The sequence below is a fragment of the Anolis sagrei genome, chromosome 7 (assembly GCF_037176765.1).
Source record: "Anolis sagrei isolate rAnoSag1 chromosome 7, rAnoSag1.mat, whole genome shotgun sequence".
In the NCBI taxonomy this organism is placed as follows: domain Eukaryota; kingdom Metazoa; phylum Chordata; class Lepidosauria; order Squamata; family Dactyloidae; genus Anolis; species Anolis sagrei.
Window position 1 is genome coordinate 20,703,237 of NC_090027.1, and position 13,189 is coordinate 20,716,425.

The 13,189-nt window shown below is 42.3% G+C and overlaps 1 protein-coding gene across 1 annotated transcript in view; it reads right to left on the bottom strand.

The window, feature by feature from the left end:
• Positions 1-13,189, bottom strand: part of TGFA (transforming growth factor alpha) — a 47,624-nt gene that overhangs the window by 18,924 nt on the left and 15,511 nt on the right. The window contains exon 2 of the mRNA XM_060787345.2: positions 11,204-11,257. Coding sequence (XP_060643328.2) covers positions 11,204-11,257 — 54 coding nt within the window. The remainder of the gene's footprint in view (positions 1-11,203; positions 11,258-13,189) is intronic.

Sequence of the window (13,189 nt, forward strand, 5' to 3'; positions counted from 1 at the left end):
AATGTGTTAAGTCCATTGTTATATGTTGTATGGAACCACTGCTGTTTCTACTGTTTTTACTGTTTGTGAACCGCTGTGAGTCGCCTTCGGGCTTGAGATACAGCGGTATATAAGAAAAGTAAATAAATAAATAAATAAATAAATTTTATTTCCCTTTTATTTCCCATTTCCTCCCTTTTCCCTAATACCGCTAATTCCTTTGTTATGACCCACTCATTTCCTAGTATTTAATTTGACACATTTTGTATAGTCTGCCAAAAACCTTGTACATATTCACATTCCCACATCATGTGCATAAAGCGCCCTTTCTGGTAGCATCCATGCCAGCACTGACTACTCCCCTCTTTATAGTAGTATGCTAATTGGCAGGGTGTGCGATACCATTTGTGCAATATTTTCCTCCTCGTTTCTCGTACTTTAGTATTCCTTTCCGTCCCTATTATCTCTACCACATTTCTCATTTTTTGTTCCGAGATTTGTAACTCCGTTTCCCACATAGTTTTCAAGTCCTGTATTGTACATCCTGAGTGTCTGTCTATATATGTTGTGTGGCTATGGCATTGAATGTTTGCATGTATATGTACATTGTAATCCGCCCTGAGTCCCCTGCTGCGGGGTGAGAAGGGCGGAATATAAATACTGTAAATTAATAAATAACATACTAGAGATGTTTGGGGAGAATTAATCATGATTTATAGGAGTTGTATGTACTGGGATGTGTAGTTCACCTGCAATCTAAGAGCACCCTGAATTTCACCAACGATGGACCTTGAACTAACTCTCCTTCTTTCCTTCTCACTCTTTCCTTTCTTTCGCCTCTCTTTCCTCTCTCTTTCCTTCTCTTCTTCTCTCTCTCCTTGGAAGGCTGCACAAACTCCTTTCAATTTCTCCGTTCAACCTTTCAAGGGAGGCCGAGCATCTCCTTTTGCAAGAAAAGAGGTTTTATCCCTTTGCCAAGAGGGATGTTTGCAAAATGCGCCTTTTTCCAAGCGGCACGGCCTGCTCTGGAGGCGCATGAATCGGCCCCATAGAGGCCATGTCTCTTTGAAGGAGAGAAGGAAGGAAGGGAAAACAAGCTCCCTCCAAAGAGCCCAAGACCCCCGGCCCTTTGCATCTCCATCCCAGACCCAACGGCGGAGGGCACCAAACAAGGCCCTTCTGTACCCGGGAAAGCCGAGGCTCATAAACCTTCACGCTGGCCAGAAAGGAGAGTGTTGACAAGCCCACAGCCCCCCCCCTTCGGCCCCCAAACAGACCCCATTCATTCATAAAATTCACTCAAGGAACCTGGAGACGGAGAGCCCAGAGAGAGAAGAAGGAGCCCAAGCCAGGAAATGCCTTGCTTCATGCCTACGATCAGGAAATTCTCATTTCCCAGATGAGGGCAGAGATTGGGAAAGACACACCAAACCATGGAATTGGAAGGAACCCTTCAGGTCATCTAGTCCATCTCTGCAGCTATGCAGAAATCCAGGACAATATATGGATTTATATGCTGCTTTTCCTCCCAAATGGGGACCCTTACGGTCATCTAGTCCATCTCTGCAGCTATGCAGAAATCCAGGACAAAATATGGATTTATATGCTGCTTTTCCTCCCAAATGGGGACCCATAAGGTCATCTAGTCCAGCTCCGCGTCTATGCAGGAATCCAGAGCAAAATATGGATTTATATGCTGCTTTTCCTCCCAAAAGGGCACCCTTAAAGTCCTCTAGTCCAGCTATGCATTTATGCAGGAATCCGGAGTAAAATATGGATTTATATGCTTCCTTTCCTTCCAAAAGGAGACCCTTAAGGTCATCTAGCCCATCTCTGCAGCTATACCAGAATCCAGAGCAAACAACATATTTATTTATATACTGCCTTTCCTCCCTAAAGGGGACCCATAAGGTCATCTAGTCCAGCTCTGCGTCTATGCAGGAATCCAGAGCAAAATATGGATTTATATGCTGTGTTCCCTGCAAAGGAGGACCTTAAGGTCATCTAGTCCATCTCTGCAGCTATGTAGGAATCCAGAGCAAAATATAGATTTATATGCTGCCTTTCCTCCCAAAAGTGGGCCCTTAAGGTCATCTAGTCCATCTCTGCAGCTATGCAGGAATGTAGCTACATAGAATGTTTTAAAACAACAACAACAACAACAGCTGGGCTAGAATATATTTGATGCAGGCATCACTAGAAGTGGCAAATACATCTGCACATATGTCCTTACTGCTGAAATAAATAAACCTCCCTTCCAGGATTAAAAATCCCCAGGGTTTCCCCATTGGAGTGGAGCTAAAAAGAGCCCTGGGTTGCAATGTGGGGCACCCAACCCCTTTGCAAGCCAACATCTGGGTCAAGTGTCCAGGGAACTATGTCAACATGATGGGTCACATTTCTGTTGCATGAGCCAACCAGCCACAAACGGCAACTGAGAACATAAATAAAGGCGACACAAATCAGTTACTCAGCTCCTATGAAACGGCAACCGCAACCGTCTTATCTGTTCTTATTCACAAGAGCGAAAAAGATTGAATGGTTCACTTGGCTGGGAGCCACACACACAAACATGCCATCCTGCTCGGCAAGTTCGAGGTGCCCTTGAATACAATGCAACACACACAGATAGAGATATTGTATAGACTTTGCACCATCAGGAACTGTCTTTGCACACTTGCAGCACACACAAGACTGATGGTTCAAGATGCACAACACACACACACACAGATATTGATACAGATATATAGACTTTGCACCATCAGGTATTGTGTTTGCACATTTACACACACAGACAAGCGTGATAGACAAGTTTGAGATGCCTAACAACAACAGGAACAATACAACTCTTTCTCTCTGTATATATATATATGTGTGTGTGTGTGTGTGTGTGTGACTTTGAACCATCAGGAATTGTGTTTGTACACTTACACATGCACACACAAGCCTGATTGGCAAGTCTGAGATGCCTAACAACAACAAGAACAATACAACTCTGTATGTGCGCGCGTGTATGCGGGTATATATATAAATGTGTGTGTGTGTGTGTGTGTGAGAGAGAGAGAGAGAGAGAGAGAGAAAGACTTTGGACCATCAGGAATTGTGTTTGCACACTTACACTTACACACACAAAAGCCTGATTGACAAGTCTGAGATGCCTAACAACAACAAAAACAATACAACTCTCTCTCTTTCTCTCTCTGTATATAAATGTGTGTGTGACTTTACACCATCAGGAATTGTGTTTGCACACTTACACACAAACACAAGTCTGATAGACAAGTCTGGGATGCCTAACAACAACAACAATACAACTCTGTGTATGTGTGTGTGTGTGTGTCTCTGTCTCTGTGTTACTTTGCACCATCAGGAATTGTGTTTGCACACTTACACACAAACACAAGTCTGACAGACAAGTCTGAGATGTCTAACAACAACAACAAGAACAATACAACTCTCTGTGTGTGTGTGTGTGTCTCTGTGTTACTTTGCACCATCAGGAATTGTGTTTGCACACTTACACACAAAAGCCTGATTGGCAAGTCTAATTTGCTTTACAGCAACAACAGCAACAATAAAACAGTTTGTATGTGTGTGACTTTGCACCATCAGGAATTGTGTTTGCACATTTACGCAAACACAAGTCTGACAGAAAAGTCTGAGATGCCTAACAACAACAACAATACAACTCTGTGTATGTGTGTGCGTCTCTCTCTTTCTCTGTCTCTGTGTTACTTTGCACCATCAGGAATTGTGTTTGCACTCTTACACACAAACACAAGTCTGATAGACAAGTCTGAGATGTCTAACAACAACAACAACAAAAACAATACAGCTCTGTGTGTGTGTGTGTCTGTCTCTGTGTTACTTTGCACCACCAGGAATTGTGTTTGCACACTTACACACAAAAGCCTGATTGACAAGTCTAATTTGCTTTACAGCAACAACAGCAACAATAAAACAGTTTGTATGTGTGTGTGTGTGTGTGACTTTGCACCATCAGGAATTGTCTTTACATACTTACACACACACACAATCCTGAAGGACAAGTCTAAGGTGCCTAACAACAACAACAATACATCTCTCTCTCTTTCTCTCTGTCTATATATTTAGGGGTGTGTGTGTGTGTGTGAGAGAGATAGAGAGACATTGTATCATAAGGAATTGTGTTTGCACACTTATACACACAAGCCTGATAGACAATAATAACAATGACAATAATACAACTCTCTCTGTGTGTGTATATATATGTATGTGTGTGACTTTGCACCATCTGGAATTGTGTTTACACACACACACACACAAGCCTGATAGACAAGCCTGAGATGGCTAATTTTAATGGTATATGTCATATTTATTATTAATATTATTATTATTTATTAATCTTGTATATGGTTTATGTAATGTGTAATTTGTTTATCTGTTTGATTTGGTTTATGATGCAGTGCTTTTTTGTGTCATGTAATTTCGGCGTTTCTTTACCACTGTACACCAGTTTGAATCCCACTCATGGGAGAAACGTGGGATACAAATAAATAAATAAACGACAGCATTACACAACACACACTACAGATATAGATAGAAACGGATCTGGGAGTCTTTGCACAGCAAGGTAGACTTTGCACCACCAGGAATTGTGCAAACACACACACACATATATATAAAACCTCGATTCGGCAGGGCTAGGCTGCCTTTGGCTTTTCAATTGACTCGCAACAACAACAGAGTTCAAAACTACCGGAAGGCCACCTCAATGGGTGATGTTTGAACAAGCCGGGTGGCTACCGGCAATGCCTTGCTCAGTGGCAAGTGGCCAAAGGGGAAAAAAACACTGGGACCTTTTGTCAAGGAACGCAGTTCGAATTGTCTCTTTTTCTTTCTGCCCAGCCCAAAGAAGGGAGAGTTCTTGGCTGTGTCTACACTGTGACATGGATGCAGTTTGGTGGCACTTATTATTTATTCATTTATTTATTATTTCGGCGACTCAAAGCAGTTAACAATAGCAAAATCCAATGCTCAACATCATAAAAACAGTTTATTTCAACGACATAATAAACAATCAATTAAACATAAATATAACATCTCATAAGCATCTCATAGGTAGAATCAAGATCCAATCTCATCATCCGTTGTTCCATATTTCTATATTCATTACACTGCCTATTCAAATACTTGCTCAAACAACCAGGTCTTCACTTTCCTCCGAAATGCCAGCAGGGAGGGGGCCGATCTAATTTCTGTCGGAAGGGCGTTCCACAGCCGAGGGGCCACCACTGAGAAGGCCTTGTCTCTCGTCCCTGCCAGACGTACTTGTGATGTAGGCGGGACCGAGAGCAGGGCCTCCCCAGATGATCTTAATGTCCTAGCCATGGCAACAACACTATATCATGGGAGTTGTACTTTGGTGAATCATCAGCACTCTTGGGTAGAGAAGGTGGATCAGTGTTTCTCAAATTGGGAGGTCACAAGGGAGGTGTCAGAGGGGTCGCCAAAGGCCAGCAGAAAACACAGTATTTTCTGTTGGTTATGGGAGTTCTGTGTGCCAAATTTAGTTCAATTCTATCATTGGTGGAGTTCAGAATGCTCTTTGATTGTAGGTCAATCCCAGCAACTACCACTCCCAAATCTCAAGCTCTATTTTCCCCAAACTCCACCAGCGTTCACATTTAGCCATATTGAGTATTCGTGCCAAGTTAGGTCCAGATCCATCATTGTTTGAGTCCACAGTGCTCTCTGGAGGTAGGTGAACTACAACTCCAAAACTCAAGGTCAATGTCCACCAAACCCAATATTTTCTGTTGGTCATGGGAGTTTTGTGTGCCAAATTTAGTTCAATTCTATCATTGGTCAAGTTCAGAATGGTCTTTGATTGTAGGTGAACTATAAATCCTAGCAAATACAACTCCCAAATGTCAAGGTCTATTTTCCCCAAATTCCACCAGTGTTCACATTTGGGCACATTGAGTATTTGTGCCAATTTTGGTCCAGATCCATCATTGTTTGAGTCCACAGTGCTCTCTGGAGGTAGGTGAACTACAACTCCAAAATTCAAGGTCAATGCCCACCAAACCCTTCCAATAGTTTCTGTTGGTCATGGGAGTTCTGTGTGCCAAATGTAGTTCAATTCTATTATTGGTGGAGTTTTGATCCTCTTTGATTATAGGTGAACTATAAATCCCAGCAACTGCAACTCTCAAATGACACAACCAATCCCCCCACCAACCCCACCAGTATTCAAATTTGGGCATATCAGGTATTTGTGTCAAATTTGGTCCAGTGAATGAAAATACATCCCGCATATCAGATATTTACATGACGATTCATAACGGGAGCAACATTACAGTTACGAAGTAGAAACAAAAATAATGTTATAGTTGGGGGTCACCACCACATGAGGAACTGTATTAAGGGGCCGTGGCATTAGGATGGTGGAGAACCTCTGGTGTAGATGCACCCTTTGGTGTGGATCTCCTTGTGGATCTGCCACTAGAAAACCCACATCCTCCAAGGCAATAATGAGAATGGCATAGTTTGCAAGAGCAGTGAGCATGCCTAGGTTGCATCCATTGCATCAATTGACTCCGAAGTGCCATAAGGAGGACTTCACCACTGCAAGGCATCCTTGCAAAGCTTGATGATCTTCAGATCCGTGATTAGGACAAATCCACTCCAGTAGAGATCCTGCTAAGCTGGGCTTTGGGCTCTTGATCTGCTCTTTCCTTCAGCAGAAGGAAACTGCTCATACTCGACTCCAAGACACTTGAGCAATAAATAGATTTTCTGGGTTGCTGTATTTTTTTGCATGGATTTTGCCACTTTCAGGAACAAAGGGGTGTAGAGTATCAACATTGCGCATGCAATTGGGTCTCTGCCCATGTGATGAGTGCATATCATGTTGCAAAACCTTGGGATGCTGGGGGCAAAAACCCAGAATCTGTTGAGGCAACAGTGGCTCAATGCAATGCAACCCTGGGAGTTGTAGCTTCCCAAGGTCTTTAGCCTTCTCTGCCAAAGAGTTCTGGGGTCTCACAAAACTTCATGCTATAGTATAGGACGCACCCAAAGAGTGACCCAATGCACACAGCATTCACAATAACAAGTACAAAGGGCAGTCCTTTAAAACTACAATTTCCACGATTCCGTAATATTCGGCAGTTAGTTCAAGGAGCCCCCGGTGATGCAGTGGGTTAAACTCCTGTACTGGCAGGATTGAAGACCGACAGGTCGCAGGTTCAAATCCGGGGAGAGCGCGGATGAGCTCCCTCTGTCAGTCTGGCTACATATGTGGGGACATATGTAGCTCTGGCTACATATGTGGGGACATGCGATAAGCCTCCCACAAGGATGGTAAAAACATCAAATCATCCAGGCGTCCCCTGGGCAACGTCCTTGCAGATGGCCAAGTCTCTCACACCAGAAGCGACTTGCAGTTTTTCAAGTCACTCCTGACATACACACACAAAAAAAAAGGTTCAAGTAGTGCCAATCTGCACTCATTCTGTATGTAGATAGATAGATGCAATCCTAGTTGCCATATGGTTGGTTCTTAGGCAAGCAAACCAATCCAGAATCCCTGGAATGAGGAAGAAAAGAGTTTCGTTCCTCCAAAAGCGCGTAATGTTCACAGCCGCATCGCCACAGGGATCAATGTTTCATTGCTTTGCGGTTGCGTCAATCATTCTTGGGAGGGACTCAAAGGGGAGCCACTGGAATCGGTGCAAGCAAAAGGGACTAGAAGTCCCGGCCACACCTGCATTCCTGGAGAGATATGCAGACAATTCTTGTAGGCAGGTGGCAAAGCGCACCAGAAACAACAAAACGCATGTGAACTGGAAATCCCTTTGAGAGCCTGGGATGTGTTTTCCACAAGGATCAAACCAGGAGAGACGCTGCCACCTTCTTTTGTATTTGCATACTAGCCGTCCCCTGCCACATGTTGCTGTAGCCCACTCTGGTGGTCATGGGGGTTCTGTGTGGGAGGTTTGGCCCAATTTTATTGCTGGTGGGGTTCAGAATGCTCTGTGATTGTAGGTGAACTACAGATCTCAGCAACCACAACTCCCAAATGTCAAGATTCTATTTCCTCCAAACTCCACCAGTGTTCACATCTGGGCATATCGAGTATGCATGCCAAGTTTGGTCTAGTTCCATCATTGTTTGAGTCCACAGTGCTCTCTGGATGTAGGTGAACTACAACTCCAAAACCAAAGGACACTGCCCACCAAACCCTTCCAGTATATATATATATATCTATAATAATATGTCCAAGTATCTAGGACTATAATAATAATAACAACAATAATAATAGCTACTGTTAGATTATATTATTATTAAATTTTTATTATAAGTACAATATAGTGATGTATAGCGCTGATATTGTACTGTGCTCATGGTATAATGTATTGTATGTGTGTGTGTGTGTGTGTGTGTGTATGTATGTGTATATACACACACAACATATTATATATATCTTGTAAGCCGCTCTGAGTCCCCTTCGGGATGAGAAGGGCGGCATATAAATGTCGCAAATAAACAGCAACTACAACTCCCAAATGTCAAGGTCTATTTCTCCCAAACTCCAGCAATGTTCACATTTGGGCATATTAAGAATTTGTGTCAAGTTTGGTCCAGATCCATCATTGTTTGTGTCCACAGCGCTCTCTGGATGTAGAACTACAACTCTCAAACTCAAGGTCAATGCCCACCAAACCCTTCCAGTATTTTCTGTCCGTCATGGGAATTCTATGTGCCAAGTTGGGTTCAATTCCATCATTGGTGGAGTTCATAATGCAATTTGATTGTAGGTAAACTATAAATCTCAGCAACTACAACTCCCAAATCTCAAGGTCTATTTCCCCCAAACTCCACAAGTGTTCACATCTGGGCATATTGAGTATGCGTGCCAAGTTTGGTGTAGATAAATCATTGTTGTGTCCACGGTGCTCTCTGGATGCAGAACTACAACTCTCAAACTCAAGGTCAATGCCCACCAATACCTTCCAATATTTTCTGTCCGTCATGGGAATTCTATGTGCCAAGTTGGGTTCAATTCCATCATTGGTGTTCATAATGCAATTTGATTGTAGGTGAACTATCAATCCCAGCAAATATCAAGGTCTATTTCCCCCAAACTCCACAAGTGTTCCCATCTGGGCATATTGAGTAAGCGTGTAAAGTTTGGTCCAGAGCCATCATGGCTTGAGTCCACAATGCTCTCTGGATGTAGGTGAACTACAACTCCATAACTAAAGGTCAATGCCCATCAAACCCTTCCTTTTTCCGTTGGTTGTGGGAGTTCTGTGTGCGAAGTTTGGTTCAATTCTATCATTGGTGGAGTTCAGAATGCTCTTTGATTGTAGGTAAGCTATAAATCCCAACAACTACAACTTCCAAAAGACAAACTCAATCCCTCCCCAACCCCACCAGTATTCAGATTTGGGCTTTTCGGGTATTTGCGCCAAATTTGGTCCAGTGAATGAAAATACGTCCTGCATATCAGATATTTACATGACGATTCGTAACAGTAGCAAAATTACAGTTTTGAAGTAGCAACGAAAATAATGTTATGGTTGGGGGTCACCACAACATGAGGAAAAGTATTAAGGGATCACGACATTCGGAAGGTGGAGAAGGCACTTTGTCCTTTGCAACGCTCCCTCCCTTTGCCGTTGAAACCAATGCAACCCGTCTAAATTCAGGGAGATATTTTCTTTTTTAAGCAGTCGGTGTCGTTTTTCCAAGATGGGATTGCCGTTGACAGATGGGGATCGCTTTTTAATAGCATAATTAATGGCTATTTTAAGAAATCGAGTTGGGAATCCTCACGATCTTGGCACCAGATGTGGAACAAAGCAGGTCTGGGAAGCTGCAAAGATAATGCAAAACTCACACTTTCTCTCCATATCTGAACACCATAAAGGAATGCAATGATTCCATGTAGAATTATACGTTTTGGAGAAAAGCAGAAGTGAGGAGAAGGAATCTTAGGGCGAGAGCACTGCATTGAAAATTTGTCAGACTTAGAATCATAGAATCACAGAATCAAAGAGTTGGAAGAGACCTCATGGGCCATCCAGTCCAACCCCATTCTGCCAAGAAGCAGGAATATTGCATTCAAATCACCCCTGACAGATGGCCATCCAGCCTCTGTTTAAAAGCTTCCAAAGAAGGAGCCTCCACCACACTCCGGGGCAGAGAGTTCCACTGCTAAACGGCTCTCACAGTCAGGAAGTTCTTCCTCATGTTCAGATGGAATCTCCTTTCTTGTTTGAAGCCATTGTTCCGCATCGTAGTCTCCAAGGAAGCAGAAAACAAGCTTGCTCCCTCCTCCCTGTGGCTTCCTCTCACATATTTATACATGGCTATCATATCCCCTCTCAGCCTTCTCTTCTTCAGACTAAACATGCCCAGCTCCTTAAGCCGCTCCTCATAGGGCTTGTTCTCCAGACCCTGGATCATTTTAGTCGCCCTCCTCTGGACACATTCCAGCTTGTCAATATCTCTCTTGAATTGTGGTGCCCAGAATTGGACACAATATTCCATGTGTGGTCTAACCAAAGCAGAACAGAGCATGGGGAGCATTACTTCCCTAGATCTAGACACTATGCTCCTATTGATGCAGGCCAAAATGCCATTGGCTTTTTTTGCCGCCAAATCACATTGTTGGCTCATGTTGAACTTGTTGTCCATGAGGACTCCAAGATCTTTTTCACACGCACTGCTCTTGAGCCAGGCATTGTCCCCCATTCTGTATCATTGCATTTCGCTTTTCCTGCCAAAGTGGAGTATCTTGCATTTGTCCCTGTTGAACTTCATTTTGTTAGTTTTGGCCCATCTCTCTAATCTGTCAAGATCGTTTTGAATTCTGCTCCTGTCCTCTGGACTATTGGCTATCCCTCCCAATTTGGTGTCGTTTGCAAACTTGATGATCCTGCCTTCTAACCGTTCATCCAAGTCACTTGGTGTTGTTTGTATTTATACGGCACACTCCATGTGTCTCCTACTCAATGACATCATAAGGTGATTTCCCTATGATGTCATAAGGGCTTGTTGCTAGGTGACAGGGGTTTCCCCGGAAACATCAGATCTCAGTTTGGTCCTAACTGGGCCAATGCAAAACTTGGCAACCCAAAGAAGGGGCAAAAAAGAAATCAATGGCCAAAATGCAGAAGTCGAGATTGACAAGGATTGGCTCATATTACATTTTACGACATCAGTAACTTACCATTGGAGGCGGACGTTGTGTTCTCCAAGCCATGGCACACGGCTAAAAAGATACCTAAAATGGAAAGATGGAGGGATGGAAAGTCAGGTGAAAAAGTTTAGAATCTATATAAATAAAAATGTTATTTTTTCGTTTGTGGGATTAACATAATTCAAAAACCACTGGCTGAATTGACACCAAATTTGGACGCAATACACCTATCAGGCCAACAAGTGATCATCACTCATAAAAACACTGAAAAACACAGCCAAAGGTACTTAAAAAGACAACAAATCAAAAATATATTACAAGGCATGCACAAAACCACATATATACACAAACACACACATATATACATATACACAAATATATACAGACATATATGCATATATATACACTCACAAAACACATATATACAGAACGGGGGAAGGAATGGAGGGAGGAGAGAAGGAGGGAAGGAGGGAAGGAGAAAAGGAAATAAAAAAGTGATAGAAGAAAGGAAAGAAAGAGGGAAGGAAGGAAAGAAGGGACGAAAGACAGAAAGAGGGAGGGAAGGAAGGAAAGAGAGAAGGAAGGATGGAACCTGAGAGTAAAGGAAAAGAGGAAAGAAAAAAGTAGAGAAGGAAGAAAGAAGGGAAAGAAAAAGAGGGAGGGAAGGAAAGAGGGAGGAAAGGAAGAAGGAGAGAAAGAGGGAGGGAAGGTTGGCCACAGCAATGCGTGGCAGGTACAGCTAGTCAGAATATATATTTTGATCCAAACTATTATTATTTTATTTATTTTATATTATTATTTTATATTATTTATTATTATTATTTATATTAATATTATTTATTTTAGTGGCGTGGTCTTGTGTGTATTTTAGTATTTTCACAGAGTGGTCTTTTATTGCTCTGTTTTAACCCTGTTTTACCCAGACTTGAGCCACAAGGAGAGGTGGAAATACAATTATTATTATTATTATTATTATTGTTATTATTATTCCACTCCGGTGGGAAGCTTCCCATCAGCAAGATAAAATATCATAGCAATGAAGATGGAAAATAAGGTTGGAGCAATAATAATACACCATCCCTGTTTGACACCTGATTCCACTTTGGTTCACTTTGGAAGCCATTGCTGTCCAAGACTGTTGCTATCATGTCACTGTGAAGGAGCCACAGGATATTAAATAGCTTGCCATCTATCGGATAGATGGCAAGCTGTTTAACCTCAGCAGACTGAAAGCTAAAACCAAGGTTCACAACATCTGTTATAGAACTCCAGTATGCTGATGATAATGCAGTCTGCTCATTCAGAAGAAGATCTACAACATCTGTTATACAATTCCAATATGCTGATGATAATGTAGTATGTGCTCATTCAGAAGATGTACATCTGTTATAGAACTCCAATATGCTGATGATAACATAGCCTGTGCTCATTCAGAAGATCTACATCTGTTATAGAACTCCAATATGCTGATGATAATGTAATCTGTGCTCATTCAGAAGATGTACATCTGTTATAGAACCCCAATATGCTGATGATAACATAATCTGTGCTCATCCAGAAGATCTATATTCTACAACATCTGTTATAGAACTCCAATATACTGATGATAACATAGTCTGTGCGCATTCAGAAGATATACAACATCTGTTAAACTCCAATATGCTGATGATAACATATCCCATGCTCATTCAGAAGATATACAACATCTGTTATAGAACTTCAATATGCTGATGGTAACATAGTCTGTGCGCATTCAGAAGACTTACAAACCACTCTAAACTCCTTTGCAGAAGCATACGGGAAGCTCGACCTGTCATTGAACATTGAGAAAACCAAAGTGCTCTTCCAGCAAAAGGCAGCATCTAATCCTTCTGCAATGCCAGAAATACAGTTTAATGGTGGAACATTAGAAAATGTTGACCATTTCCACTCCCTTGGCAGCCACCTCTCCACCAAAGTCAACATTGACACTGAAATACAATACCATCCGAGCTCTCCGAGTGCAGCATTTTCTCA